General features: G+C 35.1%; 2 protein-coding genes and 1 long non-coding RNA gene across 4 annotated transcripts in view; 1 reads left to right on the forward strand and 2 right to left on the reverse strand.

The window, feature by feature from the left end:
* The window catches only part of LOC124164183 (rotatin), a 46,158-nt gene extending 45,435 nt beyond the window's left edge, over nucleotides 1-723 (reverse strand). For both annotated transcript variants that reach the window (XM_046541391.1, XM_046541390.1), the window contains exons 1-2: nucleotides 332-723; nucleotides 56-243 (exon numbers count right to left, since the gene is read on the reverse strand). In XM_046541391.1, coding sequence (XP_046397347.1) covers nucleotides 56-243; nucleotides 332-374 — 231 coding nt within the window. In that variant the 5' untranslated portion in view covers nucleotides 375-723. The remainder of the gene's footprint in view (nucleotides 1-55; nucleotides 244-331) is intronic.
* A 3,668-nt stretch (nucleotides 724-4,391) lies between these two features.
* LOC124164184 (probable cationic amino acid transporter) overlaps nucleotides 4,392-17,338 on the reverse strand; it is a 446,047-nt gene continuing 433,100 nt past the window's right edge. Inside the window, exon 12 of the mRNA XM_046541392.1 lies at nucleotides 4,392-13,104. Coding sequence (XP_046397348.1) covers nucleotides 12,818-13,104 — 287 coding nt within the window. The 3' untranslated portion in view covers nucleotides 4,392-12,817. The remainder of the gene's footprint in view (nucleotides 13,105-17,338) is intronic.
* Nucleotides 9,647-17,031, forward strand: LOC124164185. Its single transcript, XR_006865979.1, has 3 exons — nucleotides 9,647-9,732; nucleotides 13,777-13,909; nucleotides 16,745-17,031. It is a non-coding gene; the product is annotated as an uncharacterized LOC124164185 (long non-coding RNA).

The following is a 17,338-nucleotide window of genomic DNA, read 5'->3' on the forward strand; positions in this document are numbered from 1 at the left end:
AAAAACACCAGGCTGAAATTATACGACATAATATACTAATTAGGTAATTACCAACCGTTAAAAGGGCTAATAGCAAATTAGCAACTTTTTCTTCCTCTCGCAAAGGTTCAAATTCAAACCACTTCAGAAGGTGTAAAATGAGGTCCGGAATTAAAGCGAGCTCATGGTGAGAAATTAAGCCATGCTCCAGCTTAAACGTAAGGTGATTCAATGCCCGAAGCCTAATTTCTTCGATATCATGACCTGAAAGGAAAGATTTCCCTGAATAACTCACTGAATTAACTAGACAGAATAGGGATATGCCAAATAACCAAAATATTTCATTTCTAACCGAGCTTGCTAATGAACAAATGCGGCAGTCCATCTCTCTCCATAGTCACAGCAAACAATAATCAGTGACTAGGATCTTGGAACGTGAATTTTAGAAATATGTACTCAACAAACATCACCCAGATGCTAAGCATCATTTTCAAACACAACGTAAACTTTCAAAAGAAAACAGATTGATAACAAGAACGAAACGGAAGTCTTCATGCGCATTAAGTTTGGGTGCGCCATTTTTCAAATTATTGTGAAAATATCAGTAACGTATCCGGAAATGTGTAAGGAGGAGCCGGTAAAGTGCCTGATTTATGAAGAAGACGATAATTTTCTTGTAAAAAATCTTATCATTCACTAAAATTGATATTGGTAGGAGCTGGCTGTGCCATAGATCTTACCTATTACCTTGACCCGTGGTAAGCCTTATGTGGTTTTCCGACCTGTGGATATATTTTTGTTTTTCTCCTTTGCTTATTATTATTCTTGATATTACTTTCTTATTTTTTAGCGAACAATGTCAAGCTCCGGATACCGCGATGTGATTTTCTATCGGAACTGAGAAAAAAATCGTTGGTAATTAATTTAATAATAATGTTATTTTATTATCTTTGTTGTTATACGTTAAATTTGTTATTTTGTGGTCATTAGTCGTGAATTAGCTCTTTACCATGGTACAGACAACATACGCTACATTGTGAAATATTCTGTGCATTTATTTTAAATTTCAGAAATGAAAATATCTCTTCCACGATCACTTCTGCTACTAATATTTTGTGAATACCCCATTTTGCTCAAAAATTTATCATCAGTGCTGCTAAAATCGCTAATGCCGTTACTTTCGCTGTGGTTATTTGTGTCACTTTCCTCATACACATTGCCTTGTTCACTTCAATGTAGTGCATTGGCTCTTTCCACATTTTTAATAGGCTTCACAATAGTATTACTTTTAATTCTCTGCCATGACTTTTTAACCCTTTCACAAACACTAGAAATTGATGGCAGTTTCAATCTTCCTGTTGGCTTCTCATGAAGAGTTGGCGGCCCCACTTAATCCAGCCTCGTAGATAAATCCCTCAAGCATTTTAAGCATAGAAGTATTGAGAGTCTGAAATTGAGAAGACAATCCAACAGGAAACACAGCATAATGTGTCTCAAGTGCAGTAGCAAGCATTTTGGCTGATTATGTAATGTAGACCGTAAAATGTTATCTCACTTATAAAGATGATTTTTGTAGAAGCCTGTCTGGGTGCCTGAACCAAACCTTTGTTGATACGGCATAATACACCCACCATGCATTCATCCTTTGAAATGAAGTTTACCACAAATTTCATTGAGAAATCCACATATAGGTAGCTTTTTTCATTAAAAACTAACTAAGTAGGACATTTTCTACCATCAGTTCAGCACCAAAGAATAACTGTATATTTGTCCTTCTAGTTATCGTAAGCCGTATCGTATCGTAAAGGTGCTACGATTACTGTCGTAGCACCTTTAATATCCACTGTTCTATTTGATGGTATATCAAATGTTAATGGTTACTCATCCTTTTGCCTATTTGACGTATCTCAAAACACATTGTTTTCTTCAGGTTTATGACATGGAATACTCCTATATATCTTTGCTATTCCTGTGGAATTTTCTGTTCTATTTTAGTTAGGTTACGTATTTACCAGCCATTTCTCTTCATTAATCCTTTTGCGCCGGACATCGGGTGGTGCCGACAGGAATTTTCAAACCCATGACACCTGACGTCGGGAAAAGCTGTTGCAGATTTTTCAACCCAGATCAGCCGACGTCGGCTCTAGCCATAGCGAGGGAAGGGAAGTGACCCCTGAGGTAGCTATTGTAGGATGCACTCAGGCCTGGCCTAATTAAGCCAGATCTTCCAGGGCCACTTCCCATGTAATAAAGCCCGACCCTCCCACTCATTTATGATCATCCTCACCACAGATATCCATTGCGAAGTTGTTATATTTTCAATAGTTTTTTCAATGATATATTTTGCTGCATACTACAATTTTTTTCTACTTTGAAATGAATTCTTCATTTTGTTCTGTGTGTAAGCAATTTTTAAACAAAATTTTAGCGTTAAAAATAACAGACTTCTTGACTTATAGCCTTACTATTTTTTATTTTAGTATCCCGGGACTAGCCACGGTGATAACTTTTACGGAGTCACCCGCAATGAACTAATTGTGTGAAAAATCCACAGAGTACCAATTCGAACCTGAATCCCTCGATTTCTGGTCGAGTGCTTTAGCCAGTTAAGCTACCAAGGCGTCATTCTCCCCTGTGGATATGTGTGAGTGTTTGAAGTCAATGAGGCACTCAGAAAAATTCTGCCCACCAGTCAAATTATTGAAAACTAACATATTTGTGCCCCTGGAAAACCTAAACCAAATGAGCAAAACTAGTAACATTTTTAGAGGCTATAGACATGCTGCTATACTTTTCAAAAATTTTATCAAAATGATTTTCACCTGAAAACTTTTTTTTCTATAAATGTTCAAAAATGCACATTTGACGAGTTTCGACCAAAATACATTTTCAGACACATGTAAAAATCACTCTTATCACATGAAATATACAGTTCAGTATACTGTATACAGTTCTTTTACTTTATCTTTATTCACTGGACTAATCTTCTGCTTCCTCTACCTTTTCTGGTATCATTTTCACAGTTGGAGGTGGGCTCAAATGCCTCGAGGCCGCTCTGTTTACGTGTTTTGAAGCGTAGTACATACACAACTGCAGAACGTAGCTTCATTGGTCATTACATCAATAGGCTTATCAGTCTTCATGCTATCTAAGACATGACAACATTGGATTTTCTTATTTCCTCAGTTCCTTCCAGCATAATTATCCCAGGTTGAAACATTTTTGACTTTAACCAAGAGTCCCATGACACTGTTTGTTTTGAGGCTCCTGGAAACGCTGCAGTATTCATAATAGACCTGGTAAAGCCTTCCCTGCATTGTTGAAGGCTTCCTGTAATGACCTCAGCTGCTCATTTGAGGTAATCTCTCAAGAGTATCAGTGGGCAACTGCGCTCTGTTCCTATGGGTTCCTACAACCCTCCCTTTTAAATTGTTGATTTTCCTTTGGGATATTTCTTTCCCAATGGTAAGTGGCAAATGCACTTCCCATTCATAAATTAGGCCTGGAATATCGTGTCTCCTAACTACTGTTGCCTCTCACAGCTTCAAGCTGTTTCCTGGGTTTGTGGAAGGATCATCCTGAACGTCTTTCACGTACTTTACATCCCACTTTCTCTCCCTAATCAACACAGCTCCCTTAGTCAGTGTTAGTACAACTTTCTCAGCAAAAATTGTGAAATACAGAAGTATAAATCACTGTAAGGCATCCTCAGATGCAATATTATTTTCCGTGTCAATCAATTATCTCTCCTGGCTTAGAATTAAAATGGACGTATAATTAATTTATAATGCCCTTAAGTCCTGCATTCACAATCCTGATATTTGTTCCTTGACTAACATATAGGTACCTTCTCGTTTTACTCAGACTCACTACTCCACATGCCCATGCCTGGATTGGTTAATTATTATGTCATCCCTAATAAATTCTCTTTTGGTTGTGTGCGACCCCTTTTTATAACCAGTAAAAAGTTTACTGACTTGGCATTACCTTATGTTTTCTGAATAATATTAAATTTTAGTCAATATTCAGCACATGGATATCACATAAGTTTGTTATGGTGCTACTTTTTGATTTTTTTTGCCCCTCCTTTACTTCGTTTGTCATTATTTTGAGTACACTTTAAATTGAAATTGCTGTATGCGTACCATTTTATTTTATATTAAAATAAAAAAGTAAACCTAATTGTGCAACTAATAGATCAATTCAAGTCCATGTTAGGCCACATTTTTACCCTCTGATTTTCAGCTTCTACTAGCTTCCATCTCACTGCAATCATCTGATTTGCGTTTCATATATGTATTTATGCAAATATAGTAAGTCCTACCCAAGGTGCTAAAGGGCAGTAAATATTCAATCTTGTGAATACCATAACCACAGTACATATGTATAGGGTTGGAAATGAAACACGAAAGCATGCGTAAACGTTATATTTCCATCTAGCTGTTTGTTATCATAATGGTTAATAGTGTTCCACTTTTTATGTTTCAATAAATAATGGAAACCATGCAACAATGAAAAATCAACAACATTATTTCAAAGAATCCTGAACATTCCATCAACAAAATGGTGTTTTCTTCATAAATGTTCCCATGTTTATTCAGTGACTGTGAGCTTTGAACCAATGGCCATTTGAGTTCCTCTTCAATTACAGAACATTATGAACCATAGAGGGCTTCAGCCTCACAGAGAGAAACGCCATCAAACCCTTATTAGTTTATTTCTTAAATGCAAAAACGGCAAAAGGTTGCCTGTTTTTTTTTATTTCACATTTAGGAGTTAGAGAACCATTGCCTGAGAAGTTTTACTCACAAAAGATTGTGTATGAAACTTACCCGAGGCCTCTTTGATAAAAATTATACTCAAACATCATCACTCACACAGAAATTGAAAATAAAATGTTTTTCTTCTATCCACATCATCCTCAAATACAAAAAATAGCCACACAACAATGCCATCCTCTTCATTTACAATTATCTTAAATATTCTTTAAGAGTCTGCCAAACTTTTGTTTCAAAATTTCCATTTTGTGGTGATTACCAATTAAGACTTCCAATACACAATGCCTCATTTTATTACATTTTTTTCTCAAAAACTTTCCACACAGCATTTATTTTTAGGCACTGACGTACTTCAAAGCATTCAAGATTTGTTTCATTTGTGTTTAAATTTTTACAGGTGGAGTATGCTAATGAATGTGAAATCGGTTCCATTCATGTCATTAGTGTGTGAGTAGCTTTTTAAGTTAGGTAATATGTACAGTTTTAGAAAACTGGATGATTATCATATAAACAAAGGAATGGATTATCAGATGGCCACATCAGCTTTAAATGGACATCAAACTTGAGGCTATAAGTACATACATAGATAACGTACGTTGATAATCCCCTTATTGCATAAAAGACATTTTTAATGATCTGAGGGAATATATACACAATATGCATGTGATTTCATATAATTTTATCATTAATGAGATATTCACAGGTGATTTTTTTGCACAGCCACTAGAGACTGGAGCTTTGTTTTTACCTTGGATTTCCTTCAATATATATATACATATATTTTCTTATAATGCCTGTCAATATTATTTTTATTACTTCAGAAAAATGTATTTAACATGAGTGTCTTCTACTTTATATTTGAAAAAATGCACATGAATATCACAATCATATTGCTCATAAAAACGGAAGAAAATTCTATACAACAATACAATTTTTGTAAGAATCCATATCCAATATGTACTGCAGTAACCAGAACCATTTCCCATACATTACATTCACTTTTGGGTCTCACTTTTCATAAAACCTTATGATTCTCCCGTAACGACGCTGATTGGTGTTTTTTTATTCACGGGTAATTTACTTGCAATAAAAAAAGTTGGAATACTCTTGTGAAGGCAATTAATGACATGTTATCATTCCTATTTTTCGTTAAGTGTAAAGAGTCTTCCGTTAATGAGAACATCACAGCTTTATATATATTTATATATGTATGAATATATATATGTTTATGCAAGTATGTATATATATTTTTTTATATCTTTGATGCGCTTCATCATCATTCACTCATCTCATTCTTTCATTCATTGAAATTCGCACACTTTCTCACATGAATGAATATCTCACAGGTAGAATGAATCACACTCAGTTTTCACAACTAGATAAATGTACACCACATTGTTAGCATGATCTGCTGACATAACAGGAAGTTTGAAATGAAGGACATGTATTCGGACGCCACACAGAATATACATAGGTATTGTTAAAGTTTCAATAGTGACACATACACATAGTTTTATGGGGGAGAAAGAATATAAAGATTAGAGGAGAGTATTATGGAAATAAGTATGATCTTCCCTGATTGAATTAGTAATTGTTTCATGTTTGTGTTCATCCAATATGATTATTTTGGACTATGGTGTTCCCACCAGATGCCAGCAGTTATTAATTTTTTATTCACTTAATGGACTAGGAAAGGCATCAAATATTAATTTTAGAAAAGAACATGGCATTAAGTTTAATAATATGGAGTTAATTTGAATTTATTGGTAATTTTTACTGCTTCTTTTATGCTTAATCCTGGGATATTACTATGCATATGGGTTTTAGAGTGGTATAAACTCTTAATACTGCCTTTTGAGCATATGTACTATCATTTTCATGGGAATGAGAAAAGGAAAGGAACATATATTGTGTACATGCCATTTTAAGGGCTTGAATTTTTACTGTAGCATAATTGTACTCTTCACACTTTCTAAAGGTGAGTTTGGTAACACAATCTTCATGTTTGTTTCGAGTCCTAATGGTAGATTCAAAAAATATTGATACCTGAAATGAGCTTATGAAGTCAAAGAATCATACATATAAAGAGTGGTTAATTTCCTATTGATTATGAAAAGATGTTGCTGGCTTGAAAGGGAATATTTTTTGGAAATGAAAGCAATCAGATGAAGAACCACAACAACAGACCACTGCCATGATTCAATGCTAAGTAGGAATGTATTGGTATGATAATAAGATTCTATCCTGTGATGTTAGAGGAATTAATTTGTTGAAAACTATAATTTAGTGCTAAAAATGGCCTTAATAATGTGAATTATTTCATAACAGGATGTCATTTCCTATTATATTTAACATAACTTTTCTATGTAGAGCTTTTCCACCCAGCTGAAATGTGACTGCTGTGCATCCAATGGGGCACTGGCCAATATCACACAAAAATGAGATATAGGAAGTATGTTTATGGAAATGAGTTTATGATTTGTGCTATATGATTTGACCCGAAGAGAATGGGTGTGCCACATTTACACTACAAGACGATTAGGAAAGATAGCCAAGTAACACTGATTTATGTAAATATAGTCTTCTCACAGTTGCTTCAGGTAGAGAACAGGATGGAATGGCAATGACAATTTAAACATTGGGTAATTGAAAACAATGTTTTTTGCCATCAGCTGCACATATACTCGTAAGGCATAATCAATCACTGCACAATATTGATTTTCAAGGGTTTGAAATTTGAGTGTGTAATTTTTGATGGATTGCTTGGAGCCTTTTATCTTAGGAATTAATCAATGTTTATTGGGGCCTCTGAGTATTGTTATGTGTTGGAACACAGATTGCCATTACGAGAGGTTTTCCTTCCTGGGATTCCCTTGAATTACAACTTGAGGACTTCTGCACAAATATATCATCTTTTGATCCATACTGCTCACAAGAAACGTAGGAAAAATCTCCCCCTCTTAAACTTTCTGAGTCTAAAGTGGGAAACCTTTCTTCAGTTAAAACTTAGAAAAATAACACACCAAATATTCAGAATAACACACATCCATACATATTAAGCATAATGAGTTCAAGATACTTTCATCTTATCGTAAAATATTGGAGTAGACTAATTTCCTATAAATTTGAACTTGACGAAGCAAATGCCATTTGTTTGCTTGTGGGAACATGATTCTCCTTGTCAGTCACACCAATTGATTCATAATGTATGAAAAGAAACCCTCCTGAGTTTACATACATAAATGAAAGAGGCATTTTAAAAGGGCGGGGAATTACTTTTTGCTATCTGTATCAATCTTGTGAGCTCAAACATTATTTTAGGCAATATTAGGTAGATCTTAGGAAAAGATCCTTTCCATAACTTTCTTGTAGGTACATACATGCAAGCTTTTTGTCATTTTTAGACTGGGCTTAATTATTTCCAATTAAGTATTTGAATGACTATGAGCTTTGGATATTTATCAAAAATGAATTTTTCGGTGGAAAATAAAAAAATATCACCCTCCTCTTATCTTGAATAAGCTTCTTTCTATGTAGTAGGTGAATTATTTACTTTGGTATTGTAGGATTAAAAAAAAATGATTTAGGCAACTTGTGCTGCTTCAATGAATACGGTCATTTATTCCCAAGTATGTATTTTGGTCTATAGGTAGTCATATAATTCTGTGTAGTCTAGGAAAAAAATAACCGAGACATTCCACTCTTCTAATGAAAAGCATCTTTTGACACCATTCCCAGCATTCAACTCTTAAATTATGAAACGGAAAATTTTCTATAATGAGTTCTAAAAATACAATATCCAAAATCATCATGTTCCCATTTATTCATTTTTACCGAGTGTAATGGAAGGGAGGTTTGATTGTGAAATCAAATTTTAATTTCTAGAACTAATGGTAACACTGAATAAGTAACATATTATTTATATAACCAAGTTATTATTGCTTGACTCATTTAGCCTTGAATAATGTGTTTCACAAGGGAGCAAAGAAATTAACTCTTCACATTAATTGGAAGCGCTTTGGAATTTTAAAGGCGTTAAAACTTGTTTAAATGAGGCATTCACTCAAATCATATAAGTTACCCAGTAATACTAGCATTCATTTGCTGATATCCTTTCTCTGTAGCAAAACATTTTTTATGGGATGTCGTGTATATACAAGAGGAAAAAGTTATGAAATTTTCCTCAGTTACATCTATTGAAGTTTCTCACTGAGTATGTGATAAATTAATGTCCATTATCCTCCTGAATGAAAGGAACTGGGCGCTTTACTGCAGCAAATATGACTACATATAATACATGCCGAATGCAAGTGACATCATAAGCAAAGACTGTCACGGAAACTAACTCAATAAATCCCGCACACCCCAAAATTTCCTCACTCAAACTTCTACAGCTACTTTATGTACTTATAAATATGTGTGAGTATTCCATCATATGTCATATGAAGGACACTTTTGAGCAACTTACAAAAAATAATACTGACATATGTTGATGTGACTTATAAAATAATATGATATGCATGTAGAAATCACCATTGTGTAAGTAGCAATCAAGAGACTGAAAAATAGTAGCATCACCTGAAGTTTTTAATAAGTCGAGGTGACTTTTCATAGCTCACACCTTTGTAATGTTTCTTTCAACTTCTCTGGGCAGTTATATCATTACAGGATTGACACCCTAATAACTGGTAGATACGCATCAGCAAATACTGAGGTAGCTGGCAAATAAAAATTTAACCAGTCGGAAACAATATTATTTCATGATTTGGCTGCCACGTACAAGACAAATTACATAGCTACTCATAGTTTCTCCAGATCAATAACAGCAATATAGGCTATTGGTGTACTGTCTTTATGTTGGCAAAGGTAGCAAATCTAAGACATTTGAGTGGCCAATCTCATGACATTACATCTCAATGGAATCATCAACCACTCTCATGCTGTTGGATATTATCATTAAACCTGCACATACTATGTGAGTAAGAATTTCATCCATGATTATAAAATAAATAGGTATATTCTAAAGAATGTTGGTTTATTTATTATAAACTGGAATCTTCAATTCTGTGATTATGGTGATAGGGGTGGTGTACTTTTTGCTTCTAAAACCAAGATTAAATCAAGTATCATGCAGCATTTCTAAAATAGATGGCTCTCATTTGAGAAATTGGCTGCACTTGAATAAAAACTCAGTAGTGCTGAAGCACGGTTAAGTTATTCACTAATGGCTGAGAAATTTAAGTAAATGGATTACTTCAACATGTTGTACAGTGATCACATTTCATGCCTTCTTTCTTTATTACAAGGAAAAACTCTAACCAATCACATGCGGTATGAACATCACCCACATGTGCAAAGAAAACCCAACAATTAGATTTTTTTCAAAGTGATTTTTTAAAAATTCAAGACTAAATGATTTCCTGGTCATATTCTTGAGTTACTTTACAACAAGAAATTATATTATTGCTAATATTTGATCGCTTTCAAAATATTATCTATAATTAATTATTTGCAATCCTCCAATTATCTCACCAATCAAGCTAAAAGAAAGGTCCCCGCAAGTGTACTCTCAAAGGAAGAGTGAGAAGTAAGAAGACATTTTTAGCTTCAGACTAAAATGGGTTGTTCCAAGATTCTACTTCAAGATTAACGAAGAGTGCATCAAACTTTTGGACATGTATCATGCAGAAAAAAAGCTTTTAACGTGATCAGTCAGCTTGGCCAACCCAAACTTTCATATCCACTCTTCATGGTCAAAAACATCTCATGTAGCTTAAACTTAACATCCATTATTTCTGTCACCATTTTCAATAATAAAATTGTAGCCTTCATGTTCAATCAGTTCATTTCCCACAGAAGATTAACTATGGCATAATGGTTGATTAAAATTAGAAAATAAGGGCACATAGAAAAGAGCCTAGGGCCTTATCCAGGTCACAAAAGACACAGACTCTCATTACCTAGACTCTTGGGTTCCCTTAGGCTATAGGTTTAATGACACAAGTGTCAATTGTAGCCACCTTTTTAGCAGGTAAATGCAAATACTATGGCTAGTAGACGAAAAGATCATATTTCAAGAGTAGGTGTATTTAGTGTGACTTTCTTATTTCCTGGCAGATAAAAAAGAAAATAAGCCTGGCTTTCTTGGAGTTAAAATGAAGCATGAAATTTGTAAATTATAAATAATCCTGTTACATTGAAAAGGGTGGGTGGCTAGATTTTTTTCTAAAGTCCCATTTCAATAAATAATATTTTGACTCATTGAATGCCTCAATTTTAATATATGTTGATTTTACTTTTCCACGAGGAACAGAAAGTGGTGTAACAAAGCACAAGCAAAATAATTCCTTGTGTGTATCTGCCAATAAAATTATAGCATTTAATCCACAACGTTCATGGTGGCCTCTTTGTTTTTCACCCTATTTCTGCTTGAAAATAAATTTCCGTATATCGGCTCTTTTATGTCAAATTATGAAACTTAAAGAAGAAATCAGCATTGGCAACATAATTGCAACCCAAAAACATTTTTCACTGGCCCATGGGAAACTAAAAGTAAACCACGAAAAGAGTTAAAGAGGATAATTACTTGACCACTTGGCTGGGGAGGAAAAGATATTTCATCATTAAGGAATGGCATTTAATTTTGTCGCGGCAAGATGTACTTAACATAATTCTCAAAAATAAATGACAGAAATTATTAAATAGATGGCACCTTTCGACAATTTAATTCCCCAGGAAAGTGGTCAGTAATGAACTTTTTGGCATAATAAAACATTAAGGCAATGATGGAAGGGATTAGCCGACAAAAAAACATGTTCCTATAATCAGTCCACCTTAAAGAATTCTCTTTCTCACTTTGACCTTTTTTTCCTTTGAAGGGTCCTATGAGCCAAATATGATAAACACAATAATAATTGAATCGAAACACCAGCAGGAAATAAAAGAGGGTATTCCCTTGGCAGCCACCTAAATGTAGGTCATACCATCTTCAATGTTCTTGCTCAAGACAGGGGAGCACCGTTTAGAGGTTTTTGAGAGGTCCCAAATAAACAAATGGGAGGGATGGTAATCAGTGTACCACCTACCTCTTGCTTTGCCTCTAGCCATTACAAAAATGAAAAAAAAAATATAGAAAACTTCAGTCCCCCACACAACATTCCACTAACTTCACTCATCCGGCAAACTCTTAACAAATCACTGTACAATGGAGATCATACCTCTTATACAATTTAATCTACTCAGTCTCCAAAGCATAAAAAGTTTCCAGGAAAAATTGAAGTGAAGGATGGCTTTTCCTCCAAGTGCTCTCCATTCCCTGTTGGCTGCATCAGGTCATTCCATGGGCTCCCCCAATGTTTACATTCCTTTACATATGGAGACAACCATCAAGGGCAGCTAAAAAATATCCTTAAGGATCTCAATATATACTTTAAGCTTTGATGGCTGTCATGAGCATACCCTTATGCTCATTCTGTTCCAGGTAACTATGAGTTAAGCCCCGTAGCGGCAGAACAAGACACAAGTACAGAGAGAGAGAGAGCAATATAATATTGGGGGAGGTTTTGGAGGTACACAATTTGTGCCAAAAAAATGACAGGCTGGATTTACAGAAAGAGGGATAAACCTCGAGTTGGCATCAGTATATTTAAAGGAATATTTCTACGGAGTACCCAGTTTATTATCCCACCCAAAGGTTATAGAGCTGCACTTGGTCACATCCTTCATGGCACTCACAAAAGGATTGGAAAACCAATGAATGATCTCCACCAGTACATATAAGGTTTCCAACTCCAGAACCGTGAACAGGTACACCACTACTTTCCACGTTTACCTGCCTGACTCATAAAAATAGTTAACTGAAGTAAGTTTGCATAGTGAGAGGAGAGAGTTCGAAAATATTTTTACAGGAAAGATGATTGTGTAACTGAGAATGGGGAGAATACTTAAGAAAGGTTTTTCCTTGGTTGATGGGCAAGGAAAGGGTTAGTCCTTGTCCTTCTCTCATCACAGGGTCCCCTAGTTTAGCACAGGGACTAGCCTTGGATCCTTATCTTAGTCCTTCAATCATCCCATGAGGGGTAGTTGGTGTAGTCATACTCGAACTGGTTTGACGTGGATCCCACTGCTGTCGTCTCAGCCACTCCGCCAGTCTGCATTGTGTAGCTACCACCGCTGACACCATACGCCTGCCCTGCGGCATCTGCCCCTGTGGTGGTAGCGGGGGCTTTCACTCCCACGGCTGCTCCAGTGCCGTCATCTCCCGTCGTTACTGTTAGCTCAATGTTTTGCCCATCCTCCTCCTCCAAGGTACTGTGCTTGATACCATAGTAGAAGTACATGCCAAGGCCTGTGAGATGGAAAAAGAAAAAAATGTACATACTGTCTCATGCATGCACTTGTACATGTTGCATAGGATGAAGAAAAATTGTTACACAAAGTGTTAGCCTATACTATTGAGAACCAGAATTTCTAATGATTTTTAGGTCAAAAACGTACCATTTTTAAATGACAGAAATTTAGCGCCAAGCACTCGGTGAGCATTTGAAGTCATAAGTTGTTGAGGGACTCCGGAAACATGGCAAACTCACGAATTGATGCAAAGTTTCTGTATTTAGAAAAGGTGCGTTTTCAACTTAAACATCATGAGTAATTTTGTTCCTCCTGGCATCAGCTATCCAAGGTTGAAATTTCATGACACAATTTTCTCCACCCTGAATATATTCAGGTAAAATTAAAGTGATTACCGTTAAGTAATGAGACATTGAAGCAAGGAGAAAGAAGTTTTTAGGTAATACAGGTGAGGATGTTCTTTTCTCACAATACCATAAGTAAAAAGGGTTCAAAATCAACTCATGTTAGACTTAAAGCATTTCTTGGAAAAACTATACATATTATGATTTATTCAATCCAAACATTTTGTCATATTTGGCCACTGATGGTTAAAAAGAAGACATTCTTATCATCATTGGTTGGTTACTAAAATCAAAAAATGAAATGTAATAACTTTCTTCAATTGCAGTTTGCCATCATTCATTGTCATGGCTTTGATGTACATGAAGTTTGGCCAAGACTTACTGTGGTGGAAATATGTTCACATCCCACAAACCTTGTGGTAGTCCAGATGTACATGTGAAAGGAATATTTAGTAAGATGTAAGTAGATGGGGTATATGAGTGGATAAGGGAAATCCTTGATAGGGATAACATAATAGTGTAGGGGGACTGGAGGGTGCTAGAAGGGGACATGAGGGATAGAAATGTAAATGGGGATTATGGATTCGGAATGAGAAATGACCTGAGGGAGAAAGCAGTAAAATGTTGCCTCAGTTAAAATGCCATTTATGTACATATATAAAACACATGGTTTGATACTGATGAAAGACTCAAGGGTTTAGGGAAATAGATCATGTCATGGAAAGACAAAGGTTTAAGACAGGCGTGAAAAACTTTTGCAGCTTCTCTGAAGTAGATGGATGCTTTGATCTCAAGCCAGGGCTGAATGCATATATGTTTGGTAAGGTTCAATAGGCTAAGAAAAATAAAGTAGCTGGTAGGAAGGAAGTGGAATGAAGAAATTTTGAAGAGGGCTAATAGAAGGTAACACTAGGAACTAGTCAAGAATAGTTTACTGAAGACAATGGATTAGGACATAATAGAGAAATTGTGAGAGAGGATTATAATTGTAATATTGAATGGGAAGAAAAGTCAATGTATTAATGAATAGCAGAAGGATAAAAAAACCATAGATCATAGAGGAAATGATGTGTAAAATAGAGAAGTAATAAAGAGAAGAAAGTGGAAGGCTGTAGACATTGAGGGAGACCAGGGAAGGCATAGGGAAGTAATAAATAATTCCAACAAAAAAAGGAGCACAAGAGATATTCGGCGGATGAGTAACAAATTGGGAAGGTTTTAGAATGGAGAAGATACCTTGTACATTGTGCCATAAGGAAAAGTAATTATGAATGAGGTTGCAAGAAAGGAAACATGAAGACGAAGGGACAAAGAGGACATGACAGTATGATGCAAATTTTCCAAGTATCTCACTGTGGTTCTGTGGTTAGTTACACTATTTTATTACACATGCTACACTGTCTCGAAAGTCACACAATATTTAATCCTGTTCTCTGTACATAGTTATTTTTAAATTAAAAATGTTAATGTTCCCACGATAAAAATGGAGTTTCATTCCAAATTATGTTTATAATACTCGTAAAATGAAAAGTTCAACCTGAAACTTTAAATAAACTTTGAGTTTTGTTAAATAATTAAAGGCATCTGGAGAGAAACATAATTTTCATTAAATGGGTGAGCTTTAAGTGGGCCAACCTGGCAAGGTTTTTGAAAGATGGATCCCTAGGCATTTAATCCATAATTTAGTTGCCAAGGCTTAGCTAAAGCTAATATTAGCTAGCCCGTAAGAAGATATAATGTATAACAGTTGTAGAAAAATGCTATCCTCTGTATAACGTCTAAATTAAAAGAAATAGTAAGTCATTTTCACAGCTACCAGCAAATGAATTGTAGTTTCTGAAATTTTTTGAGTCAGTAAATTTTGTATGTTTTCTCGCATCTTAGTCTTTGATTAGTCCAACCAACACTGATGGAGAGAGGGAGATGAGACTCAAATCATGATTTGCAAGTTTAGAATACATTTTTCACTAGTAATTAGTTTTCCAACAATTATGTAAACCTAATGCATTATGTATTTACTTTTATAAATGGCCGATTGCACAAAAGTGCCGTAAATTCAAGAAAAATTTTCACTAATTGAGCATATTCACGTTTTGAGAAATGTTTGTAATCTTATCAAAAAGAGAATTATTCCTAAATGAGATGGTTTGAGCAGTGAGTGATGAAATGAAAATTAAGAGTCCATGACGTATGATATCCAATTGAATTTGAAATAGCTGCGGTAGGAATATTTGATAGCTCTTGTACTCACTGCAAACCCAGTAGGGTAAAAATCAATTTCATTATCTGAAAAGAAAGAAAAGATTACACATGAAGGAAGAAAGATAGATAAGAGAACAAAGCATAGCAATGGGTGAGGAATGTTACAAGTTATTACACATATCTGGACCAAAAATGAACAGTTCAGTGAGCAGACACTGGCTTGTGATAATAGTGATTGAAAAGCAATAGCTTTGTAATTCTATTTTATTAAAAAAAAAGCTCGACAAATGCCTGTAACAACAGAATTCACGTAAAAATCAAAAAATTGAAATTAAAAAAATAAAAATTGCCCGCAAAGTGTCACAGAAAAAACAATGAACACCTGAACGGCATGCAGTGGTGTGTATATAGATCCCCATTTTGGGTAGGTCTCCCTTGGCTACTTCACATTATAATCGCCCCCGAGAGAACTCCCATCAGCAACTCCAAACGTTTGTTTGACCCTGATGGGATGCTCAAACTCGTTCACAAAAAACAATTGCGCCCATCACAAGCCTTAATCAAATTCAGCTAGGTGATTTCTGCCCGTCATGTTTGCCTCTCTTTATTTCTTGTTTGTGCGAGGGCACTGCCGGACCTGGGAACATTTTCGCCTGACCTGTGCATCTTTAAATTGAATTATTTTTCTAAAGTCGCCTTAGAAGTCATGTTTGCCTCTCTTTATCTCTTTTTTGTGCTTGGGTTAATTCAGGGCCATAGCCAGGGCACTACACCTCCGATCGTAGATATGTTGAAGCATACATAATTGCTTGAGCAAATAAAGATGTTTCTTCTTCTGGAATAATCCCAAGGAAAGTTAGTTCTTAATTTCAAAATAAGAAGTTAAGTCTATGACCTTTGTACCATTTACATGTGCTTCTAAATTAAGGAATGGTAAATACTGCTTCATAGTTTTTAGTAAAATGATTTTTAAGTAGCTAAAGTGGTAGAGCACCTTGTGCCGAGTCTGGGGTTAAATACCAGTCAAGTCAATGGATTTTTCAAATAGTATATTTGATTTTTTAATTCACTTGTTTCCATTTACTTCTACAGGCTGTATCTCTGCACCCAATGGGAACTGTCAAAAAATTGAATTCCAAAATATTTCATTATAAACTAATTTATCAACACTTCAAGGCATAGAGGAATGCAAAGTTTTTAGGATCTCCTTTCCCCAATCCAGATGAAACTTAACCCTTTTAGTGCGGCGCGCCGATATATCGGCTTTTACTCCTCGGCTGAAAAGTGCGGCGTGCCGATATATTGGCTTTTATGTTATCGTTGTTAAATTTGAGAACATTGAAATATAAAAACTTATGTATCTGTAAACGTATAAAAATGTTGTGATTATTGTCAAATTTAATCTCATTAATTAAAAAAACCACCTAAAGATATCTAAAAAATTAACTACATAATGTTTATTTTTCCTAGTTGCTGCATTTCATTAAAATACCCTCCGCATTTTTCAACTATACCCCGGGAAGAAGGATAGCACTAAAAGGGTTAAGGGTAATTTAACAATATAATGATCACATGTCTTGTATACTTTGAAACTGTATATATTAGGGATCACATAGACTGGTAATATGACTATTTTAAAGGTTAGATTGGCCAGAAGTATTCCCTAATCTTAATGTTGAGCATGAA

Source organism: Ischnura elegans, chromosome 8 (assembly GCF_921293095.1).
Source record: "Ischnura elegans chromosome 8, ioIscEleg1.1, whole genome shotgun sequence".
NCBI lineage: Eukaryota > Metazoa > Arthropoda > Insecta > Odonata > Coenagrionidae > Ischnura > Ischnura elegans.